The sequence below is a fragment of the Mesocricetus auratus genome, unplaced genomic scaffold, assembly GCF_017639785.1.
Source record: "Mesocricetus auratus isolate SY011 unplaced genomic scaffold, BCM_Maur_2.0 Super-Scaffold_4256, whole genome shotgun sequence".
In the NCBI taxonomy this organism is placed as follows: domain Eukaryota; kingdom Metazoa; phylum Chordata; class Mammalia; order Rodentia; family Cricetidae; genus Mesocricetus; species Mesocricetus auratus.
The window spans coordinates 27,957,546-27,980,339 of record NW_024429182.1 but is presented as its reverse complement, the minus strand read 5'-3'; the positions used below and the strand labels follow the sequence as shown (position 1 = coordinate 27,980,339).

The window sequence follows — 22,794 nt, the reverse complement described above, 5'->3', positions numbered from 1 at the left end:
CAGTGAAGCCCTAGAGGCTCTCAAGGACCCTGTGATGGGCCAAGTATCCTGTTCTTAATTTTCCTTTTGGCAAAAAGATGAGGCCAAAATATGTTGAGCAGCTTTTCCAGCCCTGTAACTTTACAGAAAAAAAAAAATTTCCACTGTGAAATGTTACAAAATAGGAAAGACAGTCTCAAGGCCAAGTTAGTAGCCTTTGGAGCCTTCTTAATCGGAACAGAAGAAAGAGCTCAGAGAGCAAGGGAAGCAGCTTTTCCACTTATTGGACACAACCATCAGCCTTCAAGATACACATCTCTTGCCTTTATGCATAGGCAGGTCAAAGTCATCTGGGCAGTTTCACTACCCGCCCTTCCCATGCCCCCCCCCAAGTCTGGCAGAAGGTCTTTGAGATAAATGCTCCAGGAATATGACACTCTGCCTTCAATTACATCTCTGACCATTTCTTTTATGATTGTAATCACACAGGATTGGGACCTTATCTTTCTTCAGTGGCCCAAAGAATAACGGCCTATCATTATCTCTGCTCAAAGATTTCTCCTCTTTGGGTCAAACATCTTAACATCCACATGACTTGCACTAAAGACATTAAACTGACCCCAGATAGTGCCATAGGGAACCTGAGTGACTATTTCTTTCCATCTTGTCTTGGAATATATGTCAGCAGTTGCGGTCAGATTCTTAGAAGCAAGGGAGAGTGGTGGGGTGACCTGTGTATTTGATAGTACTGTCAGGGACTCTACACTATTAGCCATTAGAGGAACTAGTGCTAAAAAATGGAACATAGACAACCAGAGAGAAAGCATTAGCCCACATATATTACACTTGGCTTTCCCAAAGGTATGTTTGGGAAAAATATGAATTTTATTGGGTAAACAACTCTTTTTTTTTCTTTTTGGTTTTTCAAGACAGGGTTTCTCTGTAGCTTTGGAGTCAGTCCTGGAACTCACTCTGTAGACCAGGCTGTCCTTGAACTCACAGAGATCCACCTGCCTCTGCTTCCCAAGTGCTTGGATTAAAGGCATGTATTGTCACAGCCTGGCTAAGAACTCTTATTTTAACACCCTGAAACTCACACTAATACTTTAGGATAGGTTTTTTTGTTTTGTTGTTGTTGTTTAAGGAGACAAAAGTCTTCTAACAGTTTTATTCACAAAAATAACTGTGGCCCTTGTATTTCCAAATGGGACTCAGAATGTTTTCAGAGAATGGTTGGTTCTAAGGAAATGGCCTGTCTCTGTACCGCAACTCCTTACCTAGGCGTATTCCTGAACTTACTGCTCTATTGCTGTGGAGAGACACCATGACCACTGCAAATCTTATAAAGGAAAAAATTTAATTGGGGCTTGCTTACAGTTTCAGAAGCTTAGTCCATTGTCACTATGGTGGGAAGTTTGGCAATGTGCAGACAGATATGATGCTGGAAAAGTTGAGTCCTACATTGCATCTGCAGGCAGCAGGAAGAGTGACAGTGGGCCTGGCTTGAACTTTTGAAACTGCAAAGCCCATCCCCAGTGACATATTTCCTCCAAGGCCACACCTACTCCAACAATGCCGCACCTCCTACTTCCTGTCAAGTAGCACCACTCCCTACTGACCAACCATTGAACTATATGAACTTATAGGGGCCATTCCTATTCAAACAACCCATGACCCTTCTACTCAAGAAGTCTCTTTGAGTCACAAAGTATTTCCATACTTTCATTTTGAGGAACAGCTAGAATGTGTGGAAACAATGCTTGGAGGAAACCTAGCATGTTTTATCCATGGCATTCTCTTACCAATTGGTAATTTCTCACAATTCCTTTGTAAAGTAAGAAAAATTATTACTCTTATTTTAAAGATGTAGAAAGCAAGAGAACAAAGTATGTTTTTCCAATGAAAGGCAGGAACAGGGATTTTTGCAGCCTGGTCTTCCATAGGAAGACCAGGAAGACAGCAAGATCAATGGGATAACCAGAAAAAACTTAAAATTTGCACAGATTATGCCAGCCATCATGGATCACGCCTGAAGTTCCAGGACCAGGGAGACTGCAGCACAAGGATCCCAAGTTTAAGGCCATCATGGGTTACATAACAAGACCCTGCCTCAAATAGCACAGAGCAGGTCTCACAGATTCTGGCTGGGCTGGTGTTGGGCCAAGTTGGTCCTCAGGAGTTTGAAGTTGCCCGTGATTTGCACATGCTGTGAATGTTAAGAAACACTTGGTTACAGTTAGTGAGAGCTTTATCTAGATATGTCCTGAAAGTGCTTCAAACTCAACATGTCAGTCAATCCCCAGATTCATTCTCCTCCCCAACAGCTCTGTGTGCATGCACTAATCCCACAAACAAAACCTACATGCCATTCTTGCTTTTCCTCCTTCCCTGTTCCATTCGACTACCAAGTTCTGACAACTCTTCCTCCAAGCATTACTCAGACACATTCATTCACTCCTGTTGCAGTTTGGGCCAGATTTCACATTTGTTTATTTCTTGCTTTGTGAGTGCCTAATCCGTTGTCTATTCTTCAGCCAGAGTGAGCTGTTCAACTTCTATTTGAGATCCCTTTGCAATGGCTTACCTTTTAGTTTGTACCACCAGCAGCCACACATTTCTCCTCCAGACACTCCAACTGGTTGTTACATCATGTTTGTTACTTCCGCTCCTGCATCCTCATCTTACTTCCTCCTTTCCGGTCTTAGTACTACCTCCCTTGACTCATCAATATGACTCAACAGCCTTCTGTGTCTCCCAGAACAGTGTGTACTGTCCATACTTGTCACAGGCATTACTGAGGGTGATGCTGAAATATCAGTCAGGGGGCCACTGAGGAGAGCCAGTGGATGTGGCAGGGAAGAAAGCTTGGGTTTTTCAAGTTCCAGATTTGGCTTCTGACTTTGGCACAATAGCCGTGGGCAACTAGACCCTGCCAATTCCTTTATGTTAAATGGCCTTCTATCTGGAAACAATGTTAATCTCGAATGATCTTCAAGTCCCTTTAGAGCTTTGTCAGATGGCTTGGAAGGGGGTGGATGATGATTCTAAGTACTGAGTCTTCCTTCCTGAGAGCTGGACACAGGTCTGGGAATAGTCCGAGCATCTTAACACAGAGTACCTTTGGAGAGTCCAAAGGATACTAAAAGGATAGTTTCAGCATCGCTCTTCACAGGCCTGTTCTACTTTGGGTGGTGAGGAAAGGCGTTTCAGTGCTGTCTACATCAAAACCCATAGAGTTCAGAGCATTACAAAACTCCAAGGGACCTGGGTCAACTCTTTCAAACATCCCTCTAAGCGGTAAGAACAAAGTCATTTGTAATACTAATATTTGAAAATATGAGTATGCAATGGTTTGCCTGAGGACAGAGTTTAGAAGGGAGGTCATGAAAACAGAGACAAATCCATTGCACAATTACCTCCATGGTTTCTCAAACTCAGTGCCATATGTCTTTTTTGTTGTTGCTGTGAAGGCTACTCTATGCCACAGAGGATGCCAGTTGCATGCTTTGGTTGCACTAGATTCTAGACAGCACACCTTTGCTTACTCCACTTGTGACAATAAAAATTAACTGGAGATATCAGATGTGATAGTAATCACACTAGGCTAACCTTCCATTCTCTGAATCCTCTGGAATGCAGTTGTTATAAACCTCAGCATCTGGCTGTAATGGGAAGCTGAGCCAGGACAACACATTGTGCCAACTTTTTTCTGCTAGGTGTTTTGTAAGTAAGCTTTCTCAGTCACTTTTACCTCCCTCAACTGTATCAACATTTTAGGGATTCATTTTGTCCTTGCATGAATGACATCATATATATGTCTTTTTGTGACTTACTTCACTTTCTCTGTCCTCAGGGTTTCCTGTGTTGCGACTAGTTTGGGTTTCTTGTTTTGTTTTGTTTTTGTTTTTGTTTTGTTTTTTGTGACTGTCGTACTTTCTCAGGATTATCTATTGGGCAAGATTTCTTTCACACTAAAGGCTGACCTGTAGCCAGGTGGTGATGATGCACACCTTTCATCCCAACACTTGAGAGGCAGAGGCAGGTTGACCTCTGTGAGTTTGAGGCCAGCCTGGTCTACAAGAGCTAGTTCCAGGACAGTCAAGGCTACACAAAAGAAACCCTGTCTCGAAAAACATACAAATAAACAACAAACAGCCCTACCCCTCCATCCCTTACCCCCTAACCTCCCCTTCCCCCCCCAGGCAAAAAGGCTGGCCTATATTCCATCTTTTATGTATCCATTCATCCACTGGTGGACATTTGGATTTCTATGAACAATTTTCTTCATTTGGTTTTGGTTTTTCAAGACAGGGGTTCTCTGTGTAGCTTTGGAGTATATCTTGGCACTGACTCTGTAGTCCAGGCTGTCCTCAAATTCACAGAGATCCTCCTACCTCTGCCTTCTGAGTGCTGGGATTAAAGGCGTGTGCCACCACTGCCTGGCAGGTTTTGTTTGTTTTTGTCTTGTTTTTTTTTAAATAATACTTCATACTGTTTTCCATAGTAGTTTCGTCTTTTCAGAGCCCAGTGCATAAGGGTTCTTTCCAATTCCTCTCCATCCTCACCAACACATACTTCCTGAGTTTGTTTGCTCAATAATGGCCATCCTAAAAGGTATGCCACCGTGTCTCATTTGCATCTCATTTGCTTTACAGCTGGTGGTAGTGGCTATTTGCAGGCTTTGGCCATTTACAGACCATATTTGGAGATATGCTGACTCAAGTTTTTTGCTCAGTCTGTTTTTATATGTTTGTGTATATTCTTGAGGGGGGAGTGCATGAGTGTGTGACCATCAGAGAACATGTTGGAGTTGGTTCTCTCCTTCTACAAGGTAGGTCCCAGGGATCGACCTCATCAGACTTGAATTAGCACCTTTACACGCAGAGGTGTCTCACTAGCTCTGCCATTTTAATTATGAGTTATTTTGCTTATCATTGTTCTGGAGGTGTTTTCTGTTCTTTATATGAGACATGATCTCACTATAAAATCCAGGCTGGTCTCAAACTCACAATCCCCTGCTCAGCCCCAAGTGCTGGTGTTACAGACATGTACCACTACACCCAGGTTGTAGGAATGGCCCCTTATGATGTTATAGGGTTTGGAATAGTCATGCTATGTACAGATTCCCTTTTCACCCTGTTGATTGTCTTGTAGACCAAAGAAGTTTTCAGTTCAGGGTAGTCCCAGCTTTCTATATTTGTTTTTGTAGTCTGTGCTTTTGGTGCCTGAACCAAGAATTCACTGTCAACCCCAATGTTATGCAGATTGCTCCCTTTATTTTATTAAGCATTTTGTAAGTTTGGGTCTCCTATGTATATCATTAATCCTTTTTAGCTTTTGCACATAGCATATGGGACCATTTCATTCTTTTGCACGTGGGTATCTAGCTTCCTCATCATATTTGCTCAACAGGCCGTCCTTTTCCACAGAGAGTGGCCTTGGCATCCTTAGCAGAGGTCTTATGAGAAAATGGAGTTATAGCTAAATGTCTGTTTTACACTATATACCCAAATTTTGCTACATTTTACTGCTCACTGGACTTTCCTTTATAAAGTGGGTATAAATGAAGGAGGCTGCATCTGTGGGCAATTTCTATGGAAATTGTACTAAATAATAATTACATGGTAGAAAACAACTTTTCCTCCAAGGAATCTACTTTGGAGTTCTATTGAGAACAATGTAAAATATATTAGACAATACTAAGAAGGTGCCAATAGAGGTTCTCAGAGCATGATTCTTAGAACTCTAGCACCTAGCAGTACTCACGACCTTGTGCAGAACCATGTAACAGTGTTAGCCTTTTCTTCCTGTGTTGCCATTGGCATGGCTGGTACAATGCAATAGTTGGCAAACTCCTGGTGCCTTGATCAATTATGACAACTATACTACGAAGCCGACCTTTGAGACCCATGTGTTTTTCTTCATAACTTACTGCAAACAGGGAAGTTGATGCTTCTGCTATACACCCCAATCCTTGATGACTGGTGTAAGGAAAAGTTCTTGTCAAGTTGTTTGAGTTTAAGGAAAACAGCCATTGGAACACCATTGAAACCCTGGTGTCAAGAATGTGGGTTTACAGCCGGGAGTTGGTGGTGCACACCTTTAATCCCAGCATTTGGGAGGCAGAGGCAGGCGGATCTCTTGAGTTCAAAGCCAGTCTGGTCTACAGAGCGAGTTCCAGGACAGCCTCCAAAACAATACAGAGAAACCCTGTCTTGAAAAACCAAAAAAAAAAAAAAAAAAAAATGTGGGTTTAGAAATGCATGTTTACAGACTTGGATATTTAGCAAGTTTTATTTATTTTTTTAATGAACAAAATCCTGCTGCTTCAAGAAAAACAGAGTACTTAAATGATTAACCTTGAGGCTTCAAACAAAAACATTTATTTCATTACTATGAGTATGACAGCAAGTTCATACTTAGAAGATTTTCTTCTGAGACTATCAGTGATGCTAACATTGTGTGTGTGTGTGTGTGTGTGTGTGTGTGTGTGTGTTTAAAATTCTAAAATATGTCAGCCTTTGAGACTGACAAGCTCAGTGAACCAACATTTCTAGCTGACCAAGATGTTATGGTAAAAATAATAATAGTAATAAAATAATAATAATATAATAATAATTCTTGGATAAAAGAATCATTAAAAAACAATGGAGTTTCAGTAAAACAGAGTATGAAAAATAAACATAAGTTTTAAGATTCCACGCTGCAATTTACCTTTAAGAAACTAGAATTGGGAGGCTGGGGAGATGGTTCAGTTGCTAAAGTGATTGCTAGTTGAGCAAGAAGTTCTGAATTTGTTTGATTTTCAAGACAGGGTTTCTCTGTGTATCCCTGGCTGTCCTGGGACTTGATCTGTAAACCAGGCTGGCCTCAAAATCACAGAGATTCACCTGCTTCTGCCTCCCAAGTGCTGAGATTAAAGGCATGCACCAGCACCACCCAACTTAGAAGACCTGAATTTTACCCATCCTTAGCACCCATATATGAGACCCAGACATAGCAAAGCCTGCCTGTAATCCCAGCATGAGGGAAGTGGAGACAGGAACATCTCTGGGCCTTGCTGGCCAGCCAGTCTAGCTGAATCGACAAGCTCTATGTTAAATGAAAAGATTGTCTCAAAAATAAGGAAGAGATGGCAAGATGGCTCAGGGGTAAAGACAAAGCTAACCACCTGAATTCAATCCCTGGAACCCACATGGCAGGAGAGAACAGATGCCTTCAAGTTGTCCACAAGCGCGTACTCACACACGCGCATGCGCACACATACAATTTGCAAAAGTTTACCAATCAGTGATAGCAATCAAGGAAGACAGCCGATGCTGACCTCTGGACTTTACATGCGTGCACGCGTCATACACATATGGAACAGAAAGGTGTCTCACACAAAGGGGAATGAGTGCTTAAAAGCCGAGCGTGGCAGTAAATGTCTATAATCTTATCATTCAGGAGGCTCAAGTAGGAGGGTCCCCAGTTGGGGGCAAGCCTGGGTTGCACAGTAAGACCTTGTCAAAAAGGGGGCAGTACATGTGTTAGTATCAAAGAATGTCCACAATCGCATAAAAATGCTACTCAAACCCTCTTCCTTCTTCTAGCTAGGTACCTGCAGTTGGGTTTTCTTTATATAGCTCAGCCAAAACTCACTGGCTCAGATTAAATGCTGTAACTATGAAAATCTGGCTGTCTCCTGTTAAGTCATAGAGTGAATGGCAAATGGGTAAAAGTAACAATGTCCTTCCTATTTGGGGGAAGAGAGTGGAGAGGAGTTTATTCTTTACCTGCAAAAGCTTCATTACTACTTTTAAATGAAGTTCCTCTGTTTAAATTTCTAACATGGAAACTGACAGATATAATTCATATAAACAGAAACTTTGGGGGGAAGGTCCTTAATTTCTGTGTTGTGGGAATGCGCTGCTGGGACTCACCCTGTCCATGCTCCTGCTTTATGTCCCCAGCAACTTTGGTGAAGGCCATCAGAGATTAAAGATTTGATAAATACTGCTAGAAACTTGCAGAACAGCAACTCAAGATGAGTTAAAACAGGCATTAAGTAAAACAGACAGACTGGGGAGAAGGCTCAGCCAGGACAGAGCTTGCTGCCCAAGTACAAGGACCCAAGCCTCATCCCCATGAGAAATAGCCCAGTGGCCAGGGAGGTTAAAGACAGGCAGCTCCTGGGAGCCCATCAGCCAACCAGTCTAGCCAGATTTGCAAGCCACAGGTTCAGTGAGAAATTCTGTCTCAAAAAATTAAGAGGTATTGAAGAAGTTCCCCAACTCTGACCTGTAGCCTCCACACATGCAGGCATTTGTACACATGAATATGTATGTGCACACACACACACTTCAAATGAAATTTAAAAATCAGTATAGTTACTATTAACTTCAATGATTTTCCTTCTAGATGGTGATGGAAGGTGGGGACTGGCTCGTTGGTGGAGACCTGCAGGTGCTGGAGAGAATACGGTGGGATGACGGGCTGGACCAATACCGCCTAACGCCACTGGAGCTCAAGCAGAAGTGGAAAGACATGAATGCTGGTATGGAATCCAGTACTAGTGCATCTGCCAATACTGCTTAGTACTGTAGTCAAAAATTCAAGGGTATCAGGAATGGTTCTTGGGTTTTGTTTTGTTTTGTTTTAACATAGGGCCTGGCATTGAATTCCTTATGTAGCCAATGGTAACACTGAACTCTTGATCCTACCTGTACTCCCAGGTGCTGGGATTACAGCATGTGCTACCATGCCTGGGTGGATCGGCATTTAAAAAATGTATTACTTTTAATGGTTTGTTGTGTGGGTGTCTGCCATGTATGCGTGGGTGCCAGAGGGGTCAGATTTCTCTGAAGCTGGAGTTCTAGGCAGTTTGTGATCTGACTGACATGGGTGCTAGGAATCAAACTTAAGTCCTCTGAAACAGTAACACAGTTTGAATCTTGGCGCCATCTCTCTAGGCCAGCTTTTTTGTTGTTGTTGTTGAGACAGGGTTTCTCTGTGTAGCCTTGGCTGTCCTAAAACTAACTCTGTAGAGCAGGCTGGATTCCAACTCACAGAGATCCACCTGCCTCTGCCTCCTGAGTGCTGGGATTAAGTATGGAGCCACCACTGCCCAGCTGTTTCTCTTTTTACATGTGATAACATCTACTGGTTTGTTTATATCACAGCTGTGCTACATATACATACAGAACACTATGCAGCGTCTTTAAGTAGGCAGTGCAGAATAATTACTAAAGTGCACCCATTAAGTGCAAAAGCAGATTGCACACACACACACACACACACACACCCCACAGTCATACTATGGAAAACAACAAAGTTAAAAAAAAACCTAACCTACTTCTGCACAAAGGACTCTGGGAGCACCAAACTGCCAGTGACACCACCTGCCTCTTGGGTATGGCAGTAGAACAAGAAAGGAAATCTTTTCATTTTTCTTTCTAGACATTTTGAGAGAGACGCGATTCTCATTTTAGGCTTTTATATACGTCTAAGTTTTCTGTGATGGTTATATATGAATTACATTTTGGAACCAGAACAAAATAAGACTTCATGAATCCATCACAAGCGCCATTGTTTTCATCTGTAGCTGGTGGCCCCCATGCACTGTGCTCTGGTGAAGATGAGCCTGCAGCAGGTGCAGGACTGGTGTTTCAGGAAGGGTGTAGACAGCACCTGTTTTAATTCCTGAGTCGTGTTTTCTCCCGTGTGGCCTCCTGCCTCTGCATCCCATCTTATCCAAGCAATCGACCAGTGTTGACGGTGTCAGATTAACATCCCTATCCGCTTAGGCACGTTCTCAAACTATCAAGACTTAGCAGACTGAATGGGGGAGCTCAACAATGCAAAGCTTCATCTTTCCCCATCCCTCCTTATGGACAAGCAACATACCTCACTTTGAACCACGGCTTTTCCTTCCTAGATGCGGTGTTTGCATTCCAGTTACGAAATCCTGTCCACAATGGCCATGCTCTGCTGATGCAGGACACCCGCCGCAGGCTCCTGGAGAGGGGCTACAAGCACCCAGTCCTCCTGCTACACCCTCTGGGGGGCTGGACCAAGGACGACGACGTGCCTCTAAACTGGAGGATGAAACAGCATGCAGCTGTGCTGGAGGAAGGAGTCCTGGATCCCAAGTCAACTGTTGTTGCCATCTTTCCGTCTCCTATGTTGTACGCTGGTCCCACAGAGGTGAGCAATTAATTCCCCGAGCTGGGTAAAGGACTAAGAACAAGAGTCTAAAACTATTTACAAAATTAAATTTGTGGATTCACTCTTAATGAGCAGAGTCTACAGTCTTCAAAAGTTACTCTTTCCCCCATCCCAGCTTAATTGTTTCAATTTTGTGTTTGTAAGGATGCTAGCAGCATTAAGTCCTACATAAACACATTGTTTGAATATGGGGGTAGGAATGTGATTGAGGTAGGTAGGTAGGTAGGTAGCACAGTTCACCTGGTGTCAGAGCAAGTAGTATTTATCCATGGTACCTTCCTGTTGCTGTGATACAACACCATAGCTAAGGCATAAACTCGAGTTTATGTGAACTTATGGTTCCAGAGTGATGAGTCTATCATAGCAGGGTAGCATGGCAGCAAGAGGCAGACTTGGGGACAGGAGCCAGAAGCTGAGAGCTTGTATCCTTTACCACAAGCATGAACTGAAGCACACAGTACATGCTAAAGTAGGTGGAGCTTTTTAAACTTAAAGGCCATCCCTAGTGAATAACTTCTTCCAGCAAGGCTGTACCTACCACCTAAACCTCCCCAAACAGTGGCACCAACCTGGAACCAAGTGTTCCAATGCCTGAAACTAAGGGGACCTTTCTCATCCAAACCACCACGCCAAGCTAACAATTTATTATTTCTAAGTACTCTATGTGATTCACCATGCCCCAGGGACGTCTTAGAAGGGAGACATATCCTTAAAAGGAAGCATCATCCTATCACAGTGAGCCAGCCCACCAGCGGTCCCTCTGTACAATGGACTATGATGGGAAGGGTCGTGATTAACCCTTCTAAGTGCTCCACACTGAGGTTAATGAATAAATTCTCTTCAGTTGTATCAGAGTTCCACTTTCTACAGCTCTCCTCCCACCCTTTGTATTTCTGTCACAACTTTAAAGATGGCAAGGATGCTGAGCTGGAACCAACACTTATACATGAAAGGTAGTTAGTTCATTACTGGTAGCTTAGAATCCTTAATATCCCTTACATTTTAGTTTGTCTGAAAACATGTAATTTGCAGTCCTTTCTAACAGTAACTATTCCTGAGCTGCTTGCTTTATTGAGAGATTAAAAGCTCCTATCCCACCCAACACAGCCCATCTTGAAAAGCGCTCAAGGCTTAGGGCTTCATTGCTACTTTTAGTTGACCCACCTTTCTGAATTACTTTGAAAGCAAAATTAATTGCCATAAAGAGCAACATGTGGACTTGGGCACTATGTGATATTTTCCAGGTCCAGTGGCATTGCAGATGCAGGATGATTGCAGGGGCCAATTTCTACATCGTGGGTAGGGATCCGGCAGGAATGCCCCACCCTGAGACAAAGAATGACCTCTATGAACCTACCCACGGGGGCAAGGTCTTGAGTATGGCCCCTGGTCTCACCTCTGTGGAAATCATTCCATTCCGAGTGGCTGCCTACAATAAAACTAAAAAGGCCATGGACTTTTATGATCCAGCAAGGTAGGTTTCAGAGAAAATTTTAATTGACATGATAATCGGCATGAGGCAAAACTCTGACCCTCTGGGAGTCTCCAGTCTGTGTGCTCCCTGGAGAGTTAAGACCTGTGCTTGCACACGCTGTGTCCCAACGTCGTATCAGAGTCCTCTACTGGTAGTTCTTGGTCCATAATTATTTCTCTTTGCTCTGTGGATGTAGCTTCCTAATAGAACACTTGTCTAACCATGGGCACAGCACTGGGCTTGATCTTCAGCACACTCACAACTGGGCAAACTTGCACAGGCCTGTTATCTCAACACAAGGGAGGCAGGGGGCAGGGTGACCAAAATTGCACTGTTATCTTTGGCTAGGCTGGGCTACATGAAACTCCAAGACAGTAACAAAATTGTTCCTTTCCACACATATGGCTTCTGTATACACTGTGAGCACCTAGCATTTTAAGGACGTACCACAAAAAAAGATTTCAGTGAGCATTTCTGATACGTTCATGCCCCATACTAAATTCACACAAGATAACCTCTGGCATGAAGATATGAGAACAGATGTCTAAGACCTGAACACACATCTATCTGCCTTTACTCCTCTTGTTCTGTAAGATTCTGAAGGCAGAGAATTGCCCATCTTAAAACATGCAGCTATGTACAGAAAAAACCCTTAAGCTAACCCCAGGGAACTTTAGGTCAGCTGTTACTCACCCCCACTGAGTTCTCTGTTGCTGTACCATGACAGGCACGACCAGTTTGACTTCATCTCAGGAACTCGTATGAGGAAGCTTGCCCGGGAAGGAGAAGACCCCCCAGATGGTTTCATGGCTCCCAAAGCATGGAAAGTGTTGACAGATTATTACAGATCTCTGGAGAAGATCAACTAAGTATCCTTGGTTCTGGTCTCTTTGAAATGCTCTTCGGCTAATGATTTTTTCTATTTTTGTGATTAAATGCTTTATATCCAATTGCTTCTCGATGACTAATTTTAAAGTTAGTATTTTGTAATGAGGCAAAAAGTTGTGCCTATAATTTAAAACCAACTTCATTATGTATATGAGAACCATACCGGAGACTAAATCTTAGGTAAAAACATTGTTATACATTCCAGAATGAAAGCAGTTTACTCTACTTCATCCCAGCCGTTGTGTCAGATTTCTTGAAAATCTGACAAGTGTCTAGTTGACTTGCCCAAACACAAGCATACTTAACTTTGCCAAGCTGGAACTTACTGGAAGTAATAATGTCACTTACCAGAAGTAATAAACCATACAAACAGCCTCTTCTATGTAACTAACAAAAAAAAAAAAATCTGTCAGCCTAAAGGAAATGTGGTTCACATAAGGATTTTTTTACCTCATGACTATAAAGTCTCACTGCCCAACGTATGAAGTGAAGATGCAACTGGAAGAAATATGTGTGAAGATGTGAATTAAATCTTAAAGAAATATGTGACTTACTTCTGCTGTGAAAATGACATGGTCTTGCAGGAAGAGAAGTTCTAGTAGCCTTCTATGAATAGTAACTCCAGTATTGTGGCACTTGCCAGTAGTGTAGTGTGCTTTGATGAAAAGAATTCCTCCCAGGGACTAATTCTCCATCAGGAATACTGTTGAAAACTACATTTCCCACACTTTGCTGTGGCCATAGTTATCTTGAAGAGGCACCTATCTGATTGCAGCTGTAACCAAAACTGACCCACAGATTAGACTAAGAAGCTAAAACAGTTGGTTTCTGCAGAAAAGGTAAAACCCAAACCTCATCTGAATGCAGAGAGATGACTGAGAGCTGCTGAGACCGTAACACAGAATAGCCATTACCAAACCCTGCTGACACTGAGCGCCCAACCACCACACTCCTAAGCTAGGTCCCTGTCTACATTAGACAGCACAGGAGCTGGTTCTGATTCCTCGAAGCTACTTAACGAAGGTCTCCTGGAGAATGCTAAAAAGTGGCCTTCTTGGAGACGGAAAGGTTCAGGGTATCCCAAACTCTTAATGTTACAAGCTTCCAGGTGGCGCCTGTTTTGAGAAATCTCTTGATAATTTTTATTTTCTAAGAGGTAATTCTTGTATTTTATGTATGGTTCATTGTTCAAAGGAAAATGTAACATAAAACATTTTATATACAGGTTTCTCTGGAAGAGACCTCAAACTGAAAAGAGAAGCTGATTTTTTTTCATACTGCCAGTTTTTTTTAAAAAAGCTAATAAAAGCTCTTTTGAGAGTAAGTTACGTACCATGACCACAGCAAAGTGAGTCTTCAACTGTATAGTGCCTGTGTTCATCTCTGTCACAGCTTCTCACTGCTGCCTCTGAAACTATGTATTCATTGAGAACATGGCATTGTAGTGCCTTACCAAATGAAAAAAAAATTGTGATTTTTAAAGACACAGAAAGCTGCCTTTCTGCTCTAGTACTAGAGTTAGTATAACTGTTTCAGTGTCCAAATGATGTTTGTTCTTACTTCAATAAATCTCTCAAAGACCAGACAAGTCTTCTTGTTTTGTCACGGTGAATACTGGCTGGCTACCATGGTTGCTACTAGGGGTCATGACACTGAGAGCAGTAACTCTTTTAGGGTTTTATTAAGAAGCAGTTCACCATTATTCATTTTCTAACTTGAAATTCAGATGTAAATGACTCATAATCTCAGCTGGGCACTGTTATAGGGAAGGACTCGTACTCACTGGAAATAAGAGCCTGTACTGTACTTCATTTTCCATAGCTCTCTGATACCCACCAGACAGTATAAAAACTCTAACAGTTAAGCTGCTTTACCTAGGTAAAGTTGGACATGATAACCAGCACTCCCAGTGAAGGAACTAACAGGATTCCATGCAGCAGTCCTTACAAGCCTGTCCACAGGAAATCCCTCTCATTTTCTGCATGCCCACTTGCTACACCGCCTTTATTTACCGTGTTATCTGTGACATCTCAGTCAGCTGGCTATGCGCCATTCTTGTTTTGGTTTTTCGAGACAGGGTTTCTCTGTGGCTTTGGAGGCTGTCCTGGAACTAGCTCTGTAGACCAGAGCTGGCCTCGAACTCACAGAGATCACCTGCCTCTATCTCCAGTGCCGGGATTAAAGGCGTGCGCCACCAACTCCCGAACAATATATTTTAGTGTTTGGTTTAAAACTGAGCCAACATGCTGGGTGTATGGCACTAGGGAAACAGGCAGGGGGTGCTCAAGTTTCAGGATAAGCGAGGAGACCCTATCTCAAACTAAACACCTGAGCTGTCATGGTTACAAACACGTGTTTTTGATGCATCCCACACAGCATACTAACACTCACTGCGCTTTAGCTCAAAGCACAAACACTAAAATGTCTCAAAGCAGATTTGTTTCTACTTATATGTGTGCCGTGTGGTGTGGGTGCTTGCAGAAGCCAGCAGAGGGCCTTGGATTCTTTTCAGTGGAAGTTGACAGAAAACTGTGAGGGAGGGGATTGGGTGCTAGAACTCAAACTTGGCTCCTTTGGAAGAGCAGCAAGCACACTCCTAATGGCTGAGCCATCTTTTCAGTCTCCTCAAAAAGAGGTTTAGAACTAAATATTAGACACTCACAAAAAAAAGGCCCCCCTCAGAATTTTAGTAATGATACTCTTACCGGACATTAATATGAACTGGGCAACATCTACCAGGTTTACCAGGCTATCTTCAATTCACATTGTGAAATGATTTCCTTTGGATTTGATTTCATTTGTATGAAGTGACTCTTGTACACATTAGCTACACTTTAGTCAACTCAGTTAGGAGACTGTTTCATGTGGTTCAAGTCCTCTTGAATAGGATTCCAAGAGCATGCAGACTGGTGCAAAATTTTTAAAAGGATGTATCTTTATTATTTTAAAGTGTGTGTGTGTGCGTGCACGAGGCATGTGTGCAGGTACATGTGAGTGCAGGTGCCCAGAGAGGCCAGAGGCAATAGACTCCCATGAAAATGGAATAATAGGGTACTGCGAGTAGCCTGACATGGGTGCTGTGAACCAAACTCAGGTCCTCTGCAAGAACAAACAGTACATGTTCCTAACTACTACATCATTTCTCCAAACCTTTGTACAGAATTTTTCCAGTACATAAAAGATTCTATAGCTTTCAGGTACCAAGATAATGCTAGAATTTTAGGCTATATCCTCATTTTTTAATCCTTTTTAATACTCCAACTTAAGACTAAAAAAGCTGTAACTACACATTACTCAATTTATTTCATCCAGAAGAAAGCTATAAAAACTGTCTACAAATAACTCAATCACAGTAGCAAAAAAAAAACTCCTACCAATATTATTTTTGAACAAGCAACTGAGCCTCAAGTGCCTCAAGACACTGTCATCTTGCATCAAACCCATGAATTACAGATGTTAAATAATACTGGTTCATTATGGTCCATGAAGAATATTTAGATTACTCTAACCCAGCTCTTAATGAGTCTGGATCTTCCTGAAGGTGGGGAGTGGGATTCGACAGGAAAGAAAGTTCACACTAAACTGACTCAAGCACCGAGTTTATAATCCTAATTTTAAAAGGCATGGAAACAGCAGCAGACACCAAGCCTTATTGTAAATCATCCAGCAGTGAGATTTCACAGAAACATCCCATAAGCAAGCCTTTTCATTTTAGTCCTGTGAGTGCAGGCCTAGAGATGACAGAAATAGCTTAGAGACTGAGATACACTTGTGCCAACAAGATACCCACATTAGTATGTAAATAATACCACCCATATCGTGAGAGCTAACATCTGAGCAGTAACTGTGCAGGCCCTCAGCTGAGTCTCTCTGCTATCACCCTGAATGACTCCCTTAAGCAGGTGCCAAAGGTGCCTCATAGATAACACAGAGCAGCCAGTCTTGGAGTGTACAGTTTGTTAGCAGAAGTCTGGCTCTACATCAGAGTGTGCATTTCATTCAGCATGTACAACCCAAAGCAAAGAGTTTTGTTTTGTTTCCAGAGACAGGGTTTCTCGCCTTGGCTGTCCTGGACCTTGCTCTGTAGATCAGGCTGGCCTTGAAATCACAGAGACCTGCCTGCCCCTGCCTCCCAGGTGCTGAGGTTAAAGGCATGCACCACCACACCCAGCTCCAAAGCAAATGTTTTAAAACCTAATACCCAACCACATATGCAAAATGTCTAAAGCAGAATGGAAGTTATACACTGTAAAGGTTATTTAAATCATATGAAAATAGTTTCACTTACATTATGGCTCAATGTCCCTACATGAATCATGGCTGTTGGGATTACTGTTATTTCTCTTTATCTGGGACTAGAACCATAACAAATTCACTACTACAATTGGATAATCTGAATTTAATAGATGAAAAGACACAAAGAAGTATATATAACACTCATGTTGGACTTCAGGGTGATGGCTCAGAGGTTAAGAGCACTGGCTGCTCTTCCACAGATCCTGAGTTCAATTCCCAGCGCCCACATGGTGGCTCACAGCCATCTGTAATGAGATCTGGTGCCCTCTTCTGGTCTGAAGTCATACATGTGTATGCATAAAAAAAAAAAAACTCATGTCTAAACATGCCATTACATTAAAATTACTAAAACTCTTATTAAAACAGAATAATTTAATATTAAAATGTCTCCTGTGAAAGTGTGAAATCTCAACTGCAAGATAAAAACTGTCCAAACACAAATTTTACAAACAACAAAAAGCAACAATTTAAAGTAACTGAGAAACATCAAGGACTGAGTGTAAAACAGAATCAAAAGGAAGGACCTTTTATTGTAAATTATAAAAAGCACATGTTTCTTGGTGTCGTGTATTAGCATTCGTCTTACAACATCTTCACAATCTTGCATGGCTTGCATTTTGTTAGCCTATCCTCCTGCAATCTACAACCACCAAAGCACAAATGGAGGAATAAAGTTCAATAGGTCTTGTAAGACATATTACCAGAGAAAGTAATCCAATAAACCCATAAAGGTTTAGTCTTCAAAGAAATAAAACAAGTAATAAAAAACAAAACCATTTTTGCCATAATTTAATCTTTCTGATGATTCAGAGGCACCTAAAGATTGTGCTGTGGCCATTATCTTCTGCTCTGTTGTATGCTGAGGTGCCTGCAACAGAATTCTGGTTACTGAGGTCTGAAAACAGAAGAGTTTTATATGTGGTTCACATAGCATCAAGGGACTACAGATACAACACAGGAATTCTGATGTGTATATTTGTACAATTTATACTATGCTGAGAAAATTTTTAAATTTAAGTTACAAAATGAGTATTTCTTTAAATACATTTAGTAATGACTATTTATATAAACTATCATTTTGCTTGGGTGACCAAATGAAAGTTGAACATAATTAAAGAACATGTAACTTCTAAACAACATTTAAGGAACATAGTTATAGAACTGTTACACTGAAAGTCATGTACACATATAAAGAGCACTGAGGTTTCTCAAGCCCACTGTTTTGAAAGGATTCAATCCATCTTAATGTAAATCAATGTAAAATTTAAAAGTGCCTACTTGGTGTCAGAGCATAATGAGGTGAAATCCATGCTGATCAATCAGTCTGCCTACCAATCAACCACTCAGTGTTGATCACTGAGAAATCCTGCTTTGTTATTCGATTTTCCTGACAACCATTATAATTGGGACACATGTACATATTCAGATGTGGTTGATTCAATCAACTGCAGAGGAAATTTTCAACTTCAAAGTGGCCAAAACAAGTGACAACTAGGAATGGCTGAATCACTGTACCTGTCAGATCTTGCCTTAAATCCAAGTTTTGCTACAGGCAATCTATCTGGTGCTTTTGGACTCCACAGTTGGGGTTTAAAAAACAAAAGCTTCTGTATTCAAACCTATCTACAGACTATCAAAGAAAAATGGAGATATATACACTGATATTCACTCATACATAAACACTTACATTCGTTCTCACATGTCTATAAACCAGCACCTAACCACATCCCACTTCTCACTAATAACAACAAATTATTTATTACTTTAAGACCAGCTTAGACTCTATAAGGCTATATAACAGCATATGGCTAAAAAGGTCAAACAAGCACCCACACTCAGCCTGGACTGAACTTCCTCCTCATGATTTCTGACAAGCAGTAATACCATTTACATGACAGACCGTAATAACTTAGGATCTGAGTATAAAACCACAAGCAGGATCTCTCTCACTGCTGTAAGGATGAGAGTACATCCCATAGGAGATCACTGAACCGTAAAAATGATCTTTACTTCTAATCTAAACAAACATGAGTCAAAACATTCTGAAACGCTGCATCCTTTGATTTCTTCATCTTTTCAATTGCCCGATGCAGGTCCTGCTGCTGCACAGGCCGGATTTCATCTTCATCATGACTAAAATGTAAACAAAGCCATCAGATTGCCAAATCATTTTAGAGTACACTTACCTCAAATATTTTACCAAGATTAAAAAGATGCAGCTGGCTAAAAATATATTTGCTTTTGATTATATAAGAGTATACTAAGAGTTTCTTTGCCATTCAAGATCCCAAAGACAATGAGAACACATCAGGCCCGGTCTTCTAGAAATTATCTATATACAAGAGCAAATAAACGTGTAAATGAAAGTCACAAGACATCGTTTTAATATTTTTATGTGTATGAGTGTTTGACTGCATCTACACGTGTACAACATCTAAGTGCCTGGTGCCCTTGCAGGTTAGAAGAGGGCACCAGATTCCCTGGAACTAGAGTTAAATGGTAGTGAGCCACCGTGCTGGTGCTAGGAACCCAACCCATGTTCTTCTCCAAGAGCAGCCAGTGTTCTTACCCACTGAGCCATCTCTCCAGATTCCTTAAAAGATATCTTTAAAAAGCACCAAGTAGTAACAAGTAGCAAAGCGAAATGGCTGTGCAAAAATCAATCACTTCCCACCAAGAATGGCAGCTATCCAAACAGAAGCATAATTCCAACTAGAAATCAAGTGACTTTGTTACTTTTGTGAATAGAACCAAAACCTAATTCCTAGGCATATATTCATGTACATGTATAACCTTTTACAAGAGGAAATAAAACTCAACATTTTTATTAAGGAACAACTAATTCAAGTCCCCTTTACTTTAATCCTGGTCAAACAAACAGAAAGCAAACAAAGAAACAGAAAACCTGGTATATTCTGCTACTTGGTAGTTCACAGACACTTGGGGAAGAACATTTCCGGGAAAACAAGATGATTCAAGTGTGATAGCTAGATTTCAAACTGACATTTTTGGGGCTTTAAGGCATTTTATCTTTCATCATTAGTGTAATTAATTTAAACAAAGTTTATTATTCTTTTTAATTTTTTCTGTTAGAAGAAAGACCTTTGGAAGATAGTTTTTACTTTTAATTTTTTTTTGATGATGATGTTAAAACATTCCCAACTTGGTGAAAATGCTGTAATTATATGGGAACACATGAAGAGAATGCATCTCTAACGTGGAGCAGGAGGGAGCAATATGATGAGTGAGAGCCATGCTACTGTCTGGCAGGGACTTCATGCAGAAAGAAAGATGAGCTGTTAGGGAGGCTTTCTATGGCACCATAGATGTTGAGGGCCACTTGGTATGAAAACTTCAGAGTAAGACTCCTTTACCATAATCTCAAAGGGTACACTGCTTTACTAAGAAATTCTTTATCAGAGAGTTGACACTATGAAAAAAAACAGTGTAGTACTGTGTCAGGGGACAGGCCTTTTGGGACTCCTTCTCACAGGAGTTAATTAGGGGCTAAATTATTTTTGCTGAAGGGTGACAAAAATCATTTCTCAAACTCACCACACTTTAAATAGATTTCAAGTAAAATTTACTGACATGAGAAATGGTATGTTGATAACTCAGTATATGTGAAGCTCCTGGAAGAAAACACTTGTTTCTATACATAATTGAATTTTCATATACAGAAACCATCTGCAGATTCTAGAGAATCCTGTTTTCCTAGCAAAGAAGGCAAGCCTCAGTTTTTGTGACTCATTCTATTGTTTATCAAATGAAATTCAGCATTTTGTCCCTTAATTCTAGAACATCCCTACAGCAATTTCTCCATTCACAGAACTCCCCTTTAGAAAAAGGGCAACCGTGGTTGGGAGATGCCTCAGAGGTAAAGTGCTTGCCGTGAAAGCATGAGGACCTCCCAGCACTTGGGAGGCAGAGGCAGGCGGATCTCTGTGAGTTCGAGGCCAGCCTGGTCTACAAGAGCTAGTTCCAGGACAGCCTCCAAAGTCACAAAGAAACCCTGTCTTGAAAAACCAAAAAAAAAAAGGAAAAAAAAAAAAAAGAAAGAAAGAAAGAAAGCATGAGGACCTGAGTTTGATCTCACATTATAAAATAATAATAATAACAATAAACAGATGGAGCATGCATGTAATCCCAGAACTGGGAAGGTGGTGACAGAAGGACCCTGGAGTTTGCTGACCTCTATCATCTGAAAACCTAAGGTGGAAAGCAACTGTAAGATACCTAGTATCAACCTGCATACACACACATAAACATACATATATGTGCAAACAATAAAAAGGCTAAAAAGGAGGGAATGGGTTGCTAATTCAATTATCTTTTTCTATAAGTAGGCTGGTACAAAGCAAAACAACAATTACCTAATTAAAAAGGTTTGACAAATACCAGAAATCAAGTCTAAATAGTTACCTTTCTTCTGATGTAGAATTGACATACTCCCTGACACAGAGGAGGGCAGCATCTCGACACATTTCTTTTAGATCACTTCCTGAAAACCCATCAGTTTCCTGGGCAACTTCTAGAAGATCTACATGTCTATCCACCTTAAATAAACATGAAACACGCTTATAATAAATATATAAAGCAAAATACTTCCAAATATCCAGAGACTTACTATTAAATATGTTATAACAGCCAAGAGAAATAGAAAAGTATTATTAGTTTCATAAAAACTTAGAAATTAAAAACTCTAATTTTCAAAAGATACCTAATTTTTATTATTTGTCATTACTATTGTAACATGCACAAGTGTCTTTACTGGAAGTTTCTTTACACTAAGATCCATTTCAAGTGCAATGCAACCTCAGTACTAATTCAATGTAGTGATTGGTTCTGTCCTTTCACTCACCTAATTAACAGGTTTGTGGGAATTTCAAACACACCAATGTGCAGTCAAAGAAGAGAAAATGAACAAGGAAATAATTTACTTGTGATCATCATCTATAATCTGAGGTCTCATTTCTATAAGCTCCTTATGGGTATCATTTTCATCTAATCCTGCAAGTAAGCTGAGAAATTTTCATACTCTGTTAATAGTATAGAGGCCGGGGAAGGGTAGACAGGTTACAGAAGCAGGGTTCAACCCTATTTTCTTCCCATATACACATCGGCTATCATGATTTTCTTCACTCCTGTGAGATGCTACCTTTATTAGTCAATTTCTAGCTATGGAAGGTTTGGTTAAGAACAGTATTTCTAAACAAGGGCAAAAGACAAAGGAAGCTGGGTGCAGGGGCACATGCCCTTCACTCATGACCTCAGCAAGCAGGAGGGGAACTGAAGGCTAACCTGGGCTACCTACGAAGTACCAGGTCAGTCAGCAGCCAAGGCTACAGAAAGTGAGTACTTTTCCCAAACAAACAAATAAATTCCAAAAGGAGAAATAAGGATACTATTCATTAGAAGAGCTTGGATGTGCTCTTGTATCCGTGTTTTGCCTGTATGTGCACCCTGTGTGCCTGGTGACCATAGAGGTTAGAAGAGGGAATAGGACCCTGGGACCTGGAGTTAGGATGATTGTGGGCCATCATGTGGATGCTGGGACTGGAACCTGGGTCCTCTGCAAGAGTAACAAGCACTCTAAAGCACTGAACCATTTCTTCAGCCCCCTACGGGAGATTTTTAATTACTGCTTCAAGTTCACTGCCTATTATAGAGATGTTTAAATTATTTATTGCATCTTGGTATAAATTTAGAAATCATAAAAAAATCCACATATTTCTATTAGGTTTTCTAGTTTGATAAACAGTTTTAAAACTATGCCTTCATGATTTTCTCAATATCTTCAGTATCTGTTGTAATGTCTTCTGTCTCATCTCTAATTTAATTAATTCAGGTCTTCTCTTCCTGAAACTATGTAAAACATTTCATGAATATATGTAGATTTCTTAGGAAAGGCTATCTAGCTTTTTTATCCCCAGATTGTTAATAATCATGGA

General features: G+C 41.0%; 2 protein-coding genes across 6 annotated transcripts in view; one reads left to right on the top strand and one right to left on the bottom strand.

Moving 5' to 3' along the window:
- Positions 1-14,130, top strand: part of Papss2 (3'-phosphoadenosine 5'-phosphosulfate synthase 2) — a 71,249-nt gene extending 57,119 nt beyond the window's left edge. For both annotated transcript variants that reach the window (XM_040745451.1, XM_040745450.1), the window contains 4 exons: positions 8,380-8,515; positions 9,896-10,164; positions 11,430-11,659; positions 12,387-14,130. In XM_040745451.1, the coding sequence (XP_040601385.1) occupies positions 8,380-8,515; positions 9,896-10,164; positions 11,430-11,659; positions 12,387-12,528 (777 nt within the window). In that variant the 3' untranslated portion in view covers positions 12,529-14,130. The remainder of the gene's footprint in view (positions 1-8,379; positions 8,516-9,895; positions 10,165-11,429; positions 11,660-12,386) is intronic.
- A 3,223-nt stretch (positions 14,131-17,353) lies between these two features.
- Atad1 (ATPase family AAA domain containing 1) overlaps positions 17,354-22,794 on the bottom strand; it is a 63,180-nt gene continuing 57,739 nt past the window's right edge. For all 4 annotated transcript variants that reach the window (XM_040745478.1, XM_005063689.4, XM_040745463.1 and 1 more), the window contains 2 exons: positions 21,266-21,399; positions 17,354-18,976 (listed from right to left, as the gene is read on the bottom strand). In XM_040745478.1, the coding sequence (XP_040601412.1) occupies positions 18,856-18,976; positions 21,266-21,399 (255 nt within the window). In that variant the 3' untranslated portion in view covers positions 17,354-18,855. The remainder of the gene's footprint in view (positions 18,977-21,265; positions 21,400-22,794) is intronic.